The 13,559-nt window shown below is 38.2% G+C and overlaps 1 protein-coding gene across 1 annotated transcript in view; it reads right to left on the reverse strand.

Annotated features, from left to right (window-relative positions):
• Nucleotides 1-263: 263 nt before the first annotated feature.
• LOC143299049 (phosphopentomutase-like) overlaps nt 264-13,559 on the reverse strand; it is a 31,118-nt gene continuing 17,822 nt past the window's right edge. Inside the window, exons 12-19 of the mRNA XM_076612141.1 lie at nt 12,980-13,074; nt 11,495-11,577; nt 11,052-11,145; nt 9,745-9,874; nt 7,625-7,727; nt 7,123-7,209; nt 5,990-6,123; nt 264-5,092 (exon numbers count right to left, since the gene is read on the reverse strand). Coding sequence (XP_076468256.1) covers nt 4,984-5,092; nt 5,990-6,123; nt 7,123-7,209; nt 7,625-7,727; nt 9,745-9,874; nt 11,052-11,145; nt 11,495-11,577; nt 12,980-13,074 — 835 coding nt within the window. The 3' untranslated portion in view covers nt 264-4,983. The remainder of the gene's footprint in view (nt 5,093-5,989; nt 6,124-7,122; nt 7,210-7,624; nt 7,728-9,744; nt 9,875-11,051; nt 11,146-11,494; nt 11,578-12,979; nt 13,075-13,559) is intronic.

Raw genomic sequence — 13,559 nt, forward strand, 5'->3', positions numbered from 1 at the left:
ACCAAAGAGCTGGGCTGCTTCTGTAGACTTTGGTGTGATAAGCTGGAGGTCATACTGTGCATCATATTATACATGTTAGAATCTGGGTGTGGGTCAATCTGATCAGCAAAGAGAATGGTATGGAAAAAAGAATACATGCATGCTCACATACACAAACACATATGTATATATTTATCCACAAATTGTGTCTTCGTCTCAAACTGGTGCAACTCATTCACTCACAACCTGCAACTGAGTAAATTACTTTCAAAACAATTGACAAGTTTATTTATTCTCTTTTTATTAAAACAACACAATCGTTTTTTTTTTAAAAGGCAGCATTTAATCTGAAATAAAGGAGAGAACTAGAATCTCAATCAGCTACTTTTACTTTTGATTAACATCCTTGTGCCAAAATGCATGAATAAATTAATGATACTGTAAATAAGAACCAGTCTAGCCTACCAGCTAATCAGTAAAATAAAAACTTAAAGTGCTGACATGCTTTTGGCGTAATTCCCTTCTTATGAACATGCATGCAAACAATCGAACATAGCTAACAAACACACTAAGGAAAAAAAGGAACATCAGCCTTATATAAAAACAACAACCCAACAACAAAGAAAAACCAAATCCATACTTAAAAAAAAAAGATGATTTTCATCACTGAACATTATCAAGAAACATCTGACACCCTGTACAGATAAAAAAAAACCTGGGTTACTCTCTCCAGGAAAAGGAAGGTGCCATGGTGAAATAGTCTGGGTAAAGTTTTATTGATACATGGAAACTTTTTTTTTACTTCATTGGGGACAACAATTAATCACAATAATTTTTGCTTCCCAGTTTTTGTTATGCACTCTGTATGGAAATACTGAGCATATAGGACTTCCATTCTTGCTCATAAAAGATGTTAAAAAAAACATCCTGTTCCTGTCCATCACAGAGTATTTCACTTTCTACATAATTTCCATATAGCTCAAGGTTTTCTCACCTTGACACCGGCTCATAATTGTATACATTCAGAATCCATTGGGCAACCCTAAACCCTGATCTTATCTGATATAAAAATTGCCTCTTGTGAGAACAAAAACCAGATCTTTGTTAGAAAAAAAATTGCTTCACAACATTTTGGCAGTGTTGTTAGTCTTACCCATGTTTGCTGCAATCAACTCAAAAGGTACTGGATAAAATGTTTATAATAGACATCAAACTGAATGATGAAGAAAGTAAAACCAATGCAGAAGATAAAACCAACATGCACAACCAAAAAAACAAAAAACAAACACAAAAAGAAACCTCCCTGAAGAAAAACAAAATAATACTAGTTCAGATCTGCTCATCTAGCTATCATGCATTAAATCATCTAGCTATCATGCATTAAAAACATTCCCGAACAAAAAAGCTATTCTAACATTGACTTATTTTATTTTTACAATGGCTTATAATTATTTTTTTCAGGAAAAATGTTATCTCAAAATCTGTCCACTTTTGAAGTATACATTCCCCAAAAGTCAGATATTTCACTACACTACATCTTTCAAATTATACACTTTCATATATTTCAGTACATATCTGGTTATGGACACAGTGTCTCAATGATATACCATAAACATGACTTTTTTTTCCTTCTATTTTCTGATTTAAAACAACCTACAACAATCCACTGCATGCAGATGCACATATTTAACAGGTTATACCAAAAAAGACTACAGCAATTAACAGAATCTGATCCACGGTAAATAAAACAACCAAACTGATCACCCCCAAAATGTCTTTGCAGGACACACCAATGAATACAATGTTTTTATAAATAACTTGTATGGTTTCATGAATAAACATTTTTATAGGAACACACTGCAAATAAATAGGCACACACACACCCGCATGTGAGCACAACTTACAGCATACATATATACAAATAAGCCTCACTGGCAATCTGGCAGTCAATACAGTTTGTGATACAAATCTCCTCACATGGTATAGAAATACATGGAAAACCCTGTCACCAGAAGTAACTGATAGAAGCATCATACACACTGGTATGATGACAGCTGATTTTGTTGCACTACTGGGTTTTGAAGTGAGACTTTCTTCAAATCACAGACAGATATGAAACATCAACAATAATTAAAAGAAACAAGAGAGAGAGAGAGAGAGAGAGAGGGAAAAGGGGGAAAAAAGACTTGTAGTCAATAAATGCAGGAGAAGAAAAAGGACGGGAAAACAAAGTTAACAGTTAACTTTTAAGGAACACAAGCAAACGCTTTTTTTGTTTTACAATTGTTTGCAGATTGCTTCTCTACAGCAAGAAAAAGACTAACTGTAAAAGAAAACAAAAACAACAACAAACCTGTGTTATTTCAAAAGTCAATGATAAAGTTTTGTATAACAAAGCAAATAAACAGTATTAACATAAGAAAAAAAAAGAATATAAACAAAATAAACCAAGAAACACCCCAATGGAATGATGTTGCCAATTGTATTTAATAATCATTTCCATAACTCACCAGGATGAATTTCCAGTTGAAGAATACGAAAAAAAGAGCAAATGGGAGTGAATTCACCTTATGTGAGCTTAAGGGTGTGTCATGGCACATAACACATGTAAGTTTTTTGTTTTTTTTGGTTTTTTTTAAACATTAAATGCCTGTCTTGTGCAGTACTTTAAATTATTCTGGCTGCATGAGTCATCAAAGAAAATAACTCTTCAGATCTTCAATGAACAAGTTGTGATAACTTTCCTTCCTGAATACTCATAGCATGTGGACATACATGCAATCTCTTTTTTCTTTTTGCATGCTCTATTTCACCCATTTCACATGGGCTTCACCCATTCCACCCTATTGAGTTTACAGCCTCAGCAACCTTCCCTGTAATAGTGATGCTGAAAAAAATCCTGCAGAAAACATACTGTTCAACCAGTTTTTCTTCCACAATGATACATGTGGACACATCCAGAAATACTATACAAGTTAGTTCCCTTTGCTTGTGGTTTATGCATGTGCAGGAATGTGGAAACTGTTTCAATGGAAGGATTTCGGTGCCCTAGCAATGCTCAGGCGCAAGGTTGACTGAGATAGTGAACTCCAGTGTAGTCAGATCGAAACCGGAATATCAATGGTCCATATGGTAAATGAAATAGTATATTGTACATCTGTTTGTTGGGAGGGAAAAACATGCATCGATCCAGTTATAAAAAAACACACAGTGGAATCTGGTTAAAACACAAGTCAGAGGTTGTTTCAAAATCTTAGATCCGGTCTGTTAACAGATAACTTCAGACTGGTTGGGGAACTGATATTCATCTGTATACACCCAGAGTTTTTTTTTTTTTTTTTTCCCCTTATCAAGGTTTTTATATATGTTTTGATAATGGATGGACTCCAGTGTATACCTACACAGCTCTGCTACATTAATCTACATCATACTGAGTAATAAGTCTAAACTATCTTATCAAATATCACGTTAATCAATCTTTACATCATGTTTGGGATGGTGTTTGATGACTTGCAGGACTTGATGCGGGGGTCTGTTGTCACTATTGGTTAGTCGTACTTGTCTACTTTTATCTTTTTATTTACTCTTTTTATATGTCATGTGGAATGTAAATAATCCATAATGGATTAAGAGGGATGTATTGATTGACTGATAAATGAAACTCTCACAGTCACAATGTGCGGAAACAGCAAAACATATTACACAGAATATTTGTTATGTGCCTTTACTGTGCTAAACTGCAGGGGTGAAAGTGGAAAAAAAAAAAAAAAAAAAAAAAAAAATGGAGAGAAGGCCGGAAAATCAGCTATACATTTAGAAGGCAGACACTGCATCTCCAATTTAAAATAAGAAAGAAAACAACAACAAAATTTGTGGGATATATGTTGAAAAATGGGTACGAGGTTCCCCCCCCCACTAAGTTTTAATGACTGTTGGGTGAGGGAAGGTGGAGGATCACGCTTTACTGTGTTGAAAAGTCTTACAATCTTATGAAATTGAAAACACCTGGGAAACACTAGAGGACAAACAGGGAGAGGGGTATGGAGCGGAGACAATCTCTTTTGAAAACTGGTAAATTGGAAAGCAGGCACACAATGAGCTACTGAAACATCCGTTTCTTTCTTTGAAGTAGGACAACTTCTCTCATGTAGACCACACTACAGAAGCAGTTGACGAAATATCATCAGCAGATTGACATTTGTGCAAAATGAAGCCCTCCATCATTCTCATGTGGACAGCTGATTGTATGGACATGACTGAGTCAGACACATCCAGCTCTGAGGGGGCAGCTATGAAATTGATTTCCGCAGAAGTCTGCCAGAAAAAAAGATCACAAAACCAACAGCTTTACTTCAACCTCTACAACTACAGGATATATGTTAAAGCATCCACAATGAAGTGAAATGGGGTTTACAAACAAAATAGTTATCCATTATTCATAGTCATTTACTTTTCCGTTCATATAATCACAAGGTTTCAAGCGTAAAAATTGGCTTTATCCCATTGAACAAGCCCCCTAATTGCAGTCTTTGACAAGTTTCCATTTCACCATTTCCTCTTCAAATCTTTGCAAAGTTGTTTTCAAATAACAGAAGGATTGCTTAGTTATCTGCATTTGTTTTCCATCACTATCAAACTGCATGAATATATACATATAATATTATAAATATTATATTAATAAAATCAGTATCTGAAGGTTGATTTAAGCTTACTTTTTTTCTTTTTTTTTTGCAATCATCACCACAGCCCATTCCGGGTTGTAACAGCTATGAGCCCATTCCCAGTTAAAACGGCTGTGTTAGTGACTGAAATATTGAGTGTACATTACTTTGCCCCACACTCTTGTTTCATAGTAACTATTCAGCCCAGTGGCTGCTTTGTGTGTTCTTATCATCGTAAGGGCATGGAATGCAGTGGGCATGTTTGTTCTTGGTGATACTTAAGGGAAACTGAAGTATTTTTTTTTTACAGTCACACTGAATAATGGTACTGAATATTCCTTCTTCAAGCGTCAGGGCGAGAGATCAGGCCAAACTTTTCAGGCTGGAAGAAGTGTTTCTTGATGTTATGCACGATGTCTTCCAGTTCTTGTTCTGCCCCAGCGCGGTCTAACCTGTGGACAATGCCAAACCACAAAAGTTAAATCACTGAAAAAGACAGTATTCAGCTTTCATGTGCAAGACCGAAACTAGGTTCAAGGTACAGCTTTCTTGTGTAAAACTAAAATTAGGTGAGAGAGAGAGAGAGAGAGAGAGAGAGAGAGAGATAGAGAGTATTCATAAAAGTAGAGCAAAAACTACAGCCTTGAACTCATACTGACAGACAAGGGAAACACAGAAAAAAGTCATGAACAAGAGAACAGCATTTTACACAGCATATACCTCCATTATCTGATCTGTTCATAGATCCCAGAACTTGAGTTCAGTTCATTTACTCAGGGAGATGTCATGCTTTCAGACAAATCCATATGCACTACAACATATCTGCTAAGCAGATGCCTGACCAGCAGTGTAACCCAACGCGCCAGAATAAATCTCCCTTTATTTTTCAGAAAACTATATCCACCACTACAATCTTTCTTACCGATCCCTATCCTTCAGCTGGTCTTTCCACAAGGTTTCAGGAATGCCCATCAAAGATTCCATGAGATATTTCAATTGTGAAGAATACTTCCAAAATTCCCTGGATCCAAATACCAATCTGGATCACCACCAAAATCTAAAAGTCCTTTTCCCATATCTAACAACTACTTCTCCCTTAACTCTGCTTAGTCATTGGATTGACGCATAGAAAATCTGTTCATGTCCATTTCTGTCAGTTGTGTGTCAAAGCCTGGGTCTCTGACCACAGTTAACACTTCCACAAAAATTCCAGGAAAATATGTTCACAACTTTTTGCATAATCCTGCTGACAGAGAGGCAAACCAGCCTACCAGAGTGAACGCGTGACCTCCTTGGTGGGAGGGAATTGACTGGACAGAATCATCAGAATCGAACTGAAACTCTCTTACCCCTTGCTCGGGTCAGGGCAATGCTCGGTGTAGTACTTGATCTTGGGCTCCGTGCCACTGGTCCTCAAAGTGGCCACGCAGCCATTCTCAAACTGGAAAGTAATCATCTGGCTGGACTTGCTTACTGGAAGCAGCTGGAACCATTGATAAAAAAAAAAAGAAAGTGTTTTGTACTAAGATTTACAGTATCCCTATTGTTCAGCATTATGTTTTTGTACATTGTAAAAACGACACCTAAACGAAAAAAAAAAAAAATTAGAACACAAAAAACCCCAAAAAATGTGCACTGCAAAACATCCCCCTGCTGCCCCACCCTTACTAACTAACCCCTTTAAAGCTATAGTTAGTAACGCTTTTGCTGATCATATGTGCCAGACAAAATTGTGCTTTCTTGAGTAGGTTCACTGGACTTTTACTGCTCATTCATTTATTGAAAATGTATGAGATTTTTGGCAGGTTCCTTCCTTTCACCCTTGGCTATGACATTACAACTGTTTGATTATGTGTGACTGTGTGTAATTATGTGACAATTGTTTGATATAGTTATTGATATACACACACACACACGCTCACACACACATAAACAAAACAGTGTGTGTGTGTGTGTGTTACTGGCTGTTTCAGAACTTATATATACATGAAGCAGACCATGAACCACAAAAATACTGAACATCTGCTTTTCAGTGTACCTTTAAACTGAAAATAAATTTGCTACTGACAGTTACTGCCAGCAGACTATTTTGGTATGGAACAGAAAAAGGTACACCTCAACTGATACTGGGAACAAATAAGGGAAGAAACACAATTATGATGACATTGGTACCCGTGTTGAACACTAACAGGGTAACTTTCCCATCCGTTTGTCAGAAATCGATGGATGAATTACTACACGTGGAAGATGTACACAGGCATACAACAAAGCCAAAAGCACAAATGTGGGAAGCACATAATGGGTTTGGAGACAACCAAGAGAGAGGGGAAAAGAACAGAATGAAAGCCAAAGGTGACAAGAGACAAGAGGAAACAAGAGAAGGAAAACAAAACAATGACTCATGATGGACAGCAAAGCAGAGGAGAGTCAGATTAGGCAGAAGAATGGAGGAAAAGAGAAAAGAGAACCGTTTGTTACTCACTGGCTTCTTGTCTGGCTGGCTGCTGTCGTAACCCGCTGTCAGGTCTCGGACTTGGCTGATTTTGTAGGGACCACATGTCTTTGGGTACTGAACACATACAAAAGTATAGATGTGAATATATACACAAATGCACACACACACATATATATATCTACTATTAATAAACATTTACACACATAAACAGCCTGCCCCACAATCTACCTATCAACTGATCATCACTTAATCATTTCTATGTCATGACCTAATGCAGACATGTAAATGAGCATGTGTATGCTGGTACATGTGTGGAATATGCTTGGGTATGGCTGGTTTTATTACTCCTTTTTTTTTTAGTAAGTGTACACATACACACATATATCTATCTCCTTCTCTCTGTATGTGTATGTATTTATATAAGGATACAAAAGACAAGAGGAAGAAACAACCGACAACTGTTAAACCACTGGAAAGAGCAGCTCTAACAGACAAGACCGACATGAAACATTGCCGTCCTTCTCCTCACCTTGCCCTCTCCCCCCTTGTTGCGCAGCTCGTCAAACATGCGGGCGATAACTGCTGGTTCATGACAGATGAAGTAGGAGTTGCTGCTTAAGTGGTACCCATACCTGCACAACAAAAATGAAAAAATAACCCCCCAAAAAACATGTACTGTTATATCTCTGAAATCTTTCATTGTACAGTTATGCTCTACAGTTTATACGCAACAGAAATATCCTTTAATAATATCAAGAATGCAGCCAAAAGACAAAGACCAAGTGGCTTAAAATCTAAAAGGAGAGAAGAGAGATTGAGACAGAGAAACAAAGAGGGAAGCAGATCAAAGAACAGGCTTTTGCTTCTTCTAGTTCAACGTCTGTTTGCACAAAGGTGTCACCTTCAAAACCATGAAGACAGTTCAGTTAGGGAAAAACAGACATAGAGAGGGAAATAAAACAAATGATCTTGAAAGAGAGACAGGTAGAGAAATACCAACAGGATTAAGAAACAGAATTAAGAAAAAATCCAATAGGATTAAGAAAAAACCAGTGAACAACTTTCTTCTCAATCAATTTTTTTAAACTCTGTAACCATCATGGTAAATATTCAATATATTACATTGCTAATATCATATGTCAGAACTAAAAATCTAAGCTGTCAGCCATTTCTTATTAGTCAAAACTGTGTGTGTGCGCGCACACAAACACACACACAGAGCAAACACTGTATTTTCATGAAAACTAACTAAAAATATCTAAAAGAGGACATGTCCAAAAGACCTGTATGCAGTACTACTGCCTCAGAAGTAGCATGGTGAAGATTGTGTTCTCCTTCACACTTCAAACTCATTTCTCATCACAAAATTTCAAAACATTAACAACCTAAACATTTCAAAACTATCTTGTCAGGAACCCACATGAAAAACACACATATTCTAAGTGCTAGCTAAAGTCCATTCCATGACCTGCTGTCTCACAGACCAATAGTAAGTGTGTGATTTCAGTTGGGAAAAAACCTTTTGGGATCAGGTTTCCTTTAATCCTCATTTTACTCTAATTCTGAATTCAAGTGGAAGAGTACGACTGTGCTTTATCACTGACAGAAATGATGGATAACTGTTTGTTACAGAGATAATACAGACAGTAAAATTCTAACCTTTCTCAACTTGGGTCTTTTTTTTTCTTTTTTTTTTATCATTTTTTTTAAGGACTTTCAAGGACATCAAATGTTACTTTTTTCATTGATAAAAAAAACCTGCTTAAAAAACATGTATTCAAACCTGCGTGAGCCATGTGTATGTATCATATCACTTGGCCAAACACCAGAGGGGTTAGATAGCTCCATGGGTGTGACATCCGACACAACTCCAGTCATGTCAAGCATAAGAACAAATGGTTCTGTTCATCAGATAGGATTCAGTCAGATGTCTTCAATGGGTTTAATTCCCCTTGATTTCATTTTAACCCTTTCAGCGCCAAGACTATTTTATGTTCAGTGACAACTATTTACCGTATAGGGAAATAATATTAAAGTACATAGCATGCAAACTCTTAAAAGAAAACACATATATATATATCTATACTTTTCTGAAAGAAAAATGAACACACTATTCAATTGTGACAATTTCAAATGAATCCAATGTATTTTGTGAAAGGAAAATTCCGACAAAGATGTGGACGGAAATTTCTGTCCTGGGACAGTTTTGTATACACAGGAAGAGGGCAGAAATTTCCATACTGGGGCACAGAAGGAGTTAACCTTTTTCAGAATTCTTTTTCATAAATCTACTTTGCATGGTTATTTTCTCAAAGATGACGTAAAAAGAAAAGAAGAATTGCTTGCTTGCATTTGCTTTCTTCCACTTTCAAGTTGATTCACTCTCTCTGCTTTCCTTATACATGTATTGAGAATACATATTACATGTCTATATGTCTGTATGTCTTTTAAAATAATGGCAGATTTGCAAGTAGGTCAGTGGGCTAATATCTCTACCACTGAAAAATAAAGATTCATTCATTCAATCATTCCATTCTCTCTCATTATTTTACATATCTATATACTATCCTCTGTAAGTACATACATTTTATATATCTATATATCATCTGTCTATATATCTATCTGGAGGAAGGAAACCAATGATCTCACTTTGTGTAAATGTCTTCAAGCTGTTTCTCCAAGGTCAGGTTCCGTGCATAAAGCTGACTGGCGAATTCAGTTATCATCGCTGCTGCTGACACTCCATCCTTGTCCAGCACGCTAGTGCCACACATATAACCTCACACACACAAACACATTGAATGTCAGAATCTAAAATGTTTTTTTTCCCAGACTTCACCTAAAGTTCTTTTGAATGTGTTTTTAACAATTCCAATATGTTATTTGTTATTGCAGAAGGTTTGCTGCGTAGTCCTACTGGACATTTGTTATAGTTGTTATAGTTGTTTGATGTTGGTGTTTATAACATTTCCATTTTTCCCTAGCGTTGTCTCTCCCTATCCCTCCCTCAACACATACACACACGCACTTCTTCCCCCTCCCACAATCCCTACACCCTCCATTTTTTTTAGATGTTAAACTGAAGACAACACACAGACAGACAGAGTGAATATTCATATATGTCATTCACCAACACGTGTGGGACATAGACCTGCCAAGCCCCCACAAGACTTGTCAGGAACATTTTGGACAATGTGTCAGTAGCAAATGCCATTTGTCAGTAGCACACCAGTATACACGATAATGTGCACGTAACAAAAGGCCCACTAATCATATATTCTGCTGTCAATCCATCAAACCGATGTGCCAAACATTTCAAGATCACCATTGTCTTTGTTCTTGCACAGCTGTATTGTCTGTTGGTTGTGCTTGTCAGAAACAATAGCTGAACAACTTTCCAGAATGGCCCACCACACTGAGTGGTGTAACATGCTCCAACAGAAACAAAGCAAACTGTGTTTCAGCATGGATTGTATCTAGTTCTTGTGGTGAAATACTTAAAAAAAGAAAAAGAAAAAAACAACAAAGCTTGGTGTTGCAGCACTGCTGATTCCGCAATGGTGATTTGACTTCCATTCGACCTGGTCTGAATGAGAAGTCAGTTATAACTGGCTGAAATTTTGGAACATAAACACTCTTTGGTCAAGATAATAATGGGTCAACCCACTTTGTTCATGTGCAAGAGTCTATCTTCAAACCAATTTGGAGAAAAGGGGTGAACATTTTTTTCCCCCATCTGATCATAGCATTTCCTACATGACTGATAACAGCACTGCAAAATACACTCAGCTCTGGCAAATTCTGCTCAAAACGTACCAGATAGCAAGTGTAGGTATACAATTTGCTGTGGCAGGGTGCTGCACTGCCATATGGCTGGGGTTATATCTGTGTGCTGAAGCGAGTGTGTGACAGCATGAACACGCATTAGTGTTCTTTTTCCCATTTCCTGAACTCACCAATGGCCTCTTCAAATGCAAACAGCACAGTTTTGCCCTCCTTGATCAAATCTGCCGTTCTGTTTCCCATCCACTTGAATCCTGTCAGCGTCTCCTGCAAGTTTTGTTCATATGTCAACATCCAACCACAGGACAAAATCATATCAGAGACATGCAATCACATGGCAAAGACTGATGGTTTGAATGATCATAATTCATAACTTCAAAAATGTCTGGCAATGTATTAGACAAATATGTATCAGTTTGTGCAGGGGTGTGTGGGTGGTGTGGGGGGGGGGTATAAGGGGGTAAGGAGGGGAGTGAAGTGCAGTGGTGTGTAGTGTAGTGTAGTGTGTGTGTGTGTGTGTGTGTGTGTGTTCTGCCTATTTCTGGTGTTTGTACATGTGCGTGCGTGCATGTGTGTGTGTGTGTGTGTGTGTGTGTGTGTGACAGTGAGCGCTGACCTCGAACTTGAACCCCTCCATCGTGCCTATGGCCTGCAGGATCTTGGAGGACACTGTGCTGGCTAGCATGTAAACGTCACTGCCTGCACACCACACAACTTGTCCAATTAGGTGCATGTACACTTCACTGCCTGCACACCACTGAACTTGTACAGTTAGGTGCATGCAAATGTCACTGCCTGCATGCCACACAACTTGTACAGTTAGGTGCATGTACACTTCACTGCCTGCACACCACTGAACTTGTACAGTTAGGTGCATGCAAATGTCACTGCCTGCATGCCACACAACTTGTACAGTTAGGTGCATGTACACTTCACTGCCTGCACACCACTGAACTTGTACAGTTAGGTGCATGCAAATGTCACTGCCTGCACACCAATGAACTTGTACAGTTAAGTGCATGTACACTTCACTGCCTGCACACCAATGAACTTGTACAGTTAAGTGCATGTACACTTCACTGCCTGCACACCAATGAACTTGCACAGTTAAGTGCATGTAAATGTCACTGCCTGCACACCACTGAACTTGTACAGTTAAGTGCATGTAAATGTCACTGCCTGCACACCACACAACTTGTACAATCAGGTGCATGTAGACTTCACTGCCTGCTCACCACACAACTTGTACAGTCAGGTGCATGTATACTTTACTGCTTGTACAAAACTTGTACAGTTAGGTCCATGTACACTTCACTGCCTGCTCACCACACAACTTGTACAGTCAGGTGGTCACCACTATGCTGACCGATATGTTTTACCTGACTCTTTTGTGGTGAAGGTCATATGTCTGGCTTACACATGCTTATCTAACCACCTGCAGACACATTTAGAATACCTACATCAAAGTCGTGGCATGGTATAGTATTGCACCACACACACACACGCATTACTGCCTGCATGAAAAGCATTATTTTGGTACACCCATTTTGTGGAAACAACACTGGTGAACACATACACTGTACAATGCACAGAAGCATTTGCAGTGCCACTATCATCATGTCAAACCGTAAGGAAGAGACAGAGGCCGAAAGAAACACACAAACACACACATATATACACAACTTGTGTTTAGAATCAGAGGAGGCATGTAGAGATAGGGAGGGAAAGAGAAGACAAAAAAGACACAATTACAATGACACAAGTTTATGTGTTGGGCTTCTGTCCCATAACAAAAGACTGGGCCACAATAAATAAAACAACAACTAAATAATGAACCACACAGTATGTACAACAGTTCAATGTGCATACCGACACTTTCACACTCATGAACACTCACTCTCAGTCCCTACTTCTCTTTCTCTCCGTCTCTCTCTCTCACACACGCAAGATAAAGAGACACAGACAAACAGATGAAGACCGAGTTAGTCCCTGTCCTATGAAGATCATAATGAACAGCCCACAGAGCACAGAGCTCTGGACCTTAAAGGCAGCAGCCAGCAGGTCATTAAACTGCACCCAGTCAGCACAGAGTATCCCCCACCTGGCACATCAGGGTTCTGCTGTCTGAAGGATGTCCAGCACCAGTAGCCCAGCAAGGCCCCCAGCTCATTGCCTGTGAAGATCTTCCACTCCCCACTGAAACCACAAAGCAGCTTAGCCTACTCACTTCATCTTCTTTTTGCCCTGCTGCACATAAAGCCACCGACATGTTTGACCGTTTTCTTCCCAACTACAGGGAGTGACTGCTATTTTTTGTATTAAATCCAGTCTCATTCTCACCAGAAATACATGTAAAACATCCAAAATAACTATTTTATCATGTAATTTAAGTAATCATATAACACAGAGGCACACACTAATTGTATCTAAATAACAGCTCACTTGTGATTAATAAATTCACTCCTGAAACAAAGATGATGCCACAGAACTATACTGAATTCAGCATTCATATAAGTAATAAGTATCCAAATCAAAAATGGTCATTGTGGTGGTTGATATTATTATGTCAAAACAGAAAGTCCACAACTCACAGCAATGTGAGCAACCATCACGCATGTCCAACTCAAGAGTCACGCTTCATGAAAAACTGAAGACTGGAAAAAGCTAGACTAGAGTTGTTA

Source organism: Babylonia areolata, chromosome 24 (assembly GCF_041734735.1).
Source record: "Babylonia areolata isolate BAREFJ2019XMU chromosome 24, ASM4173473v1, whole genome shotgun sequence".
Lineage (NCBI taxonomy): Eukaryota > Metazoa > Mollusca > Gastropoda > Neogastropoda > Buccinidae > Babylonia > Babylonia areolata.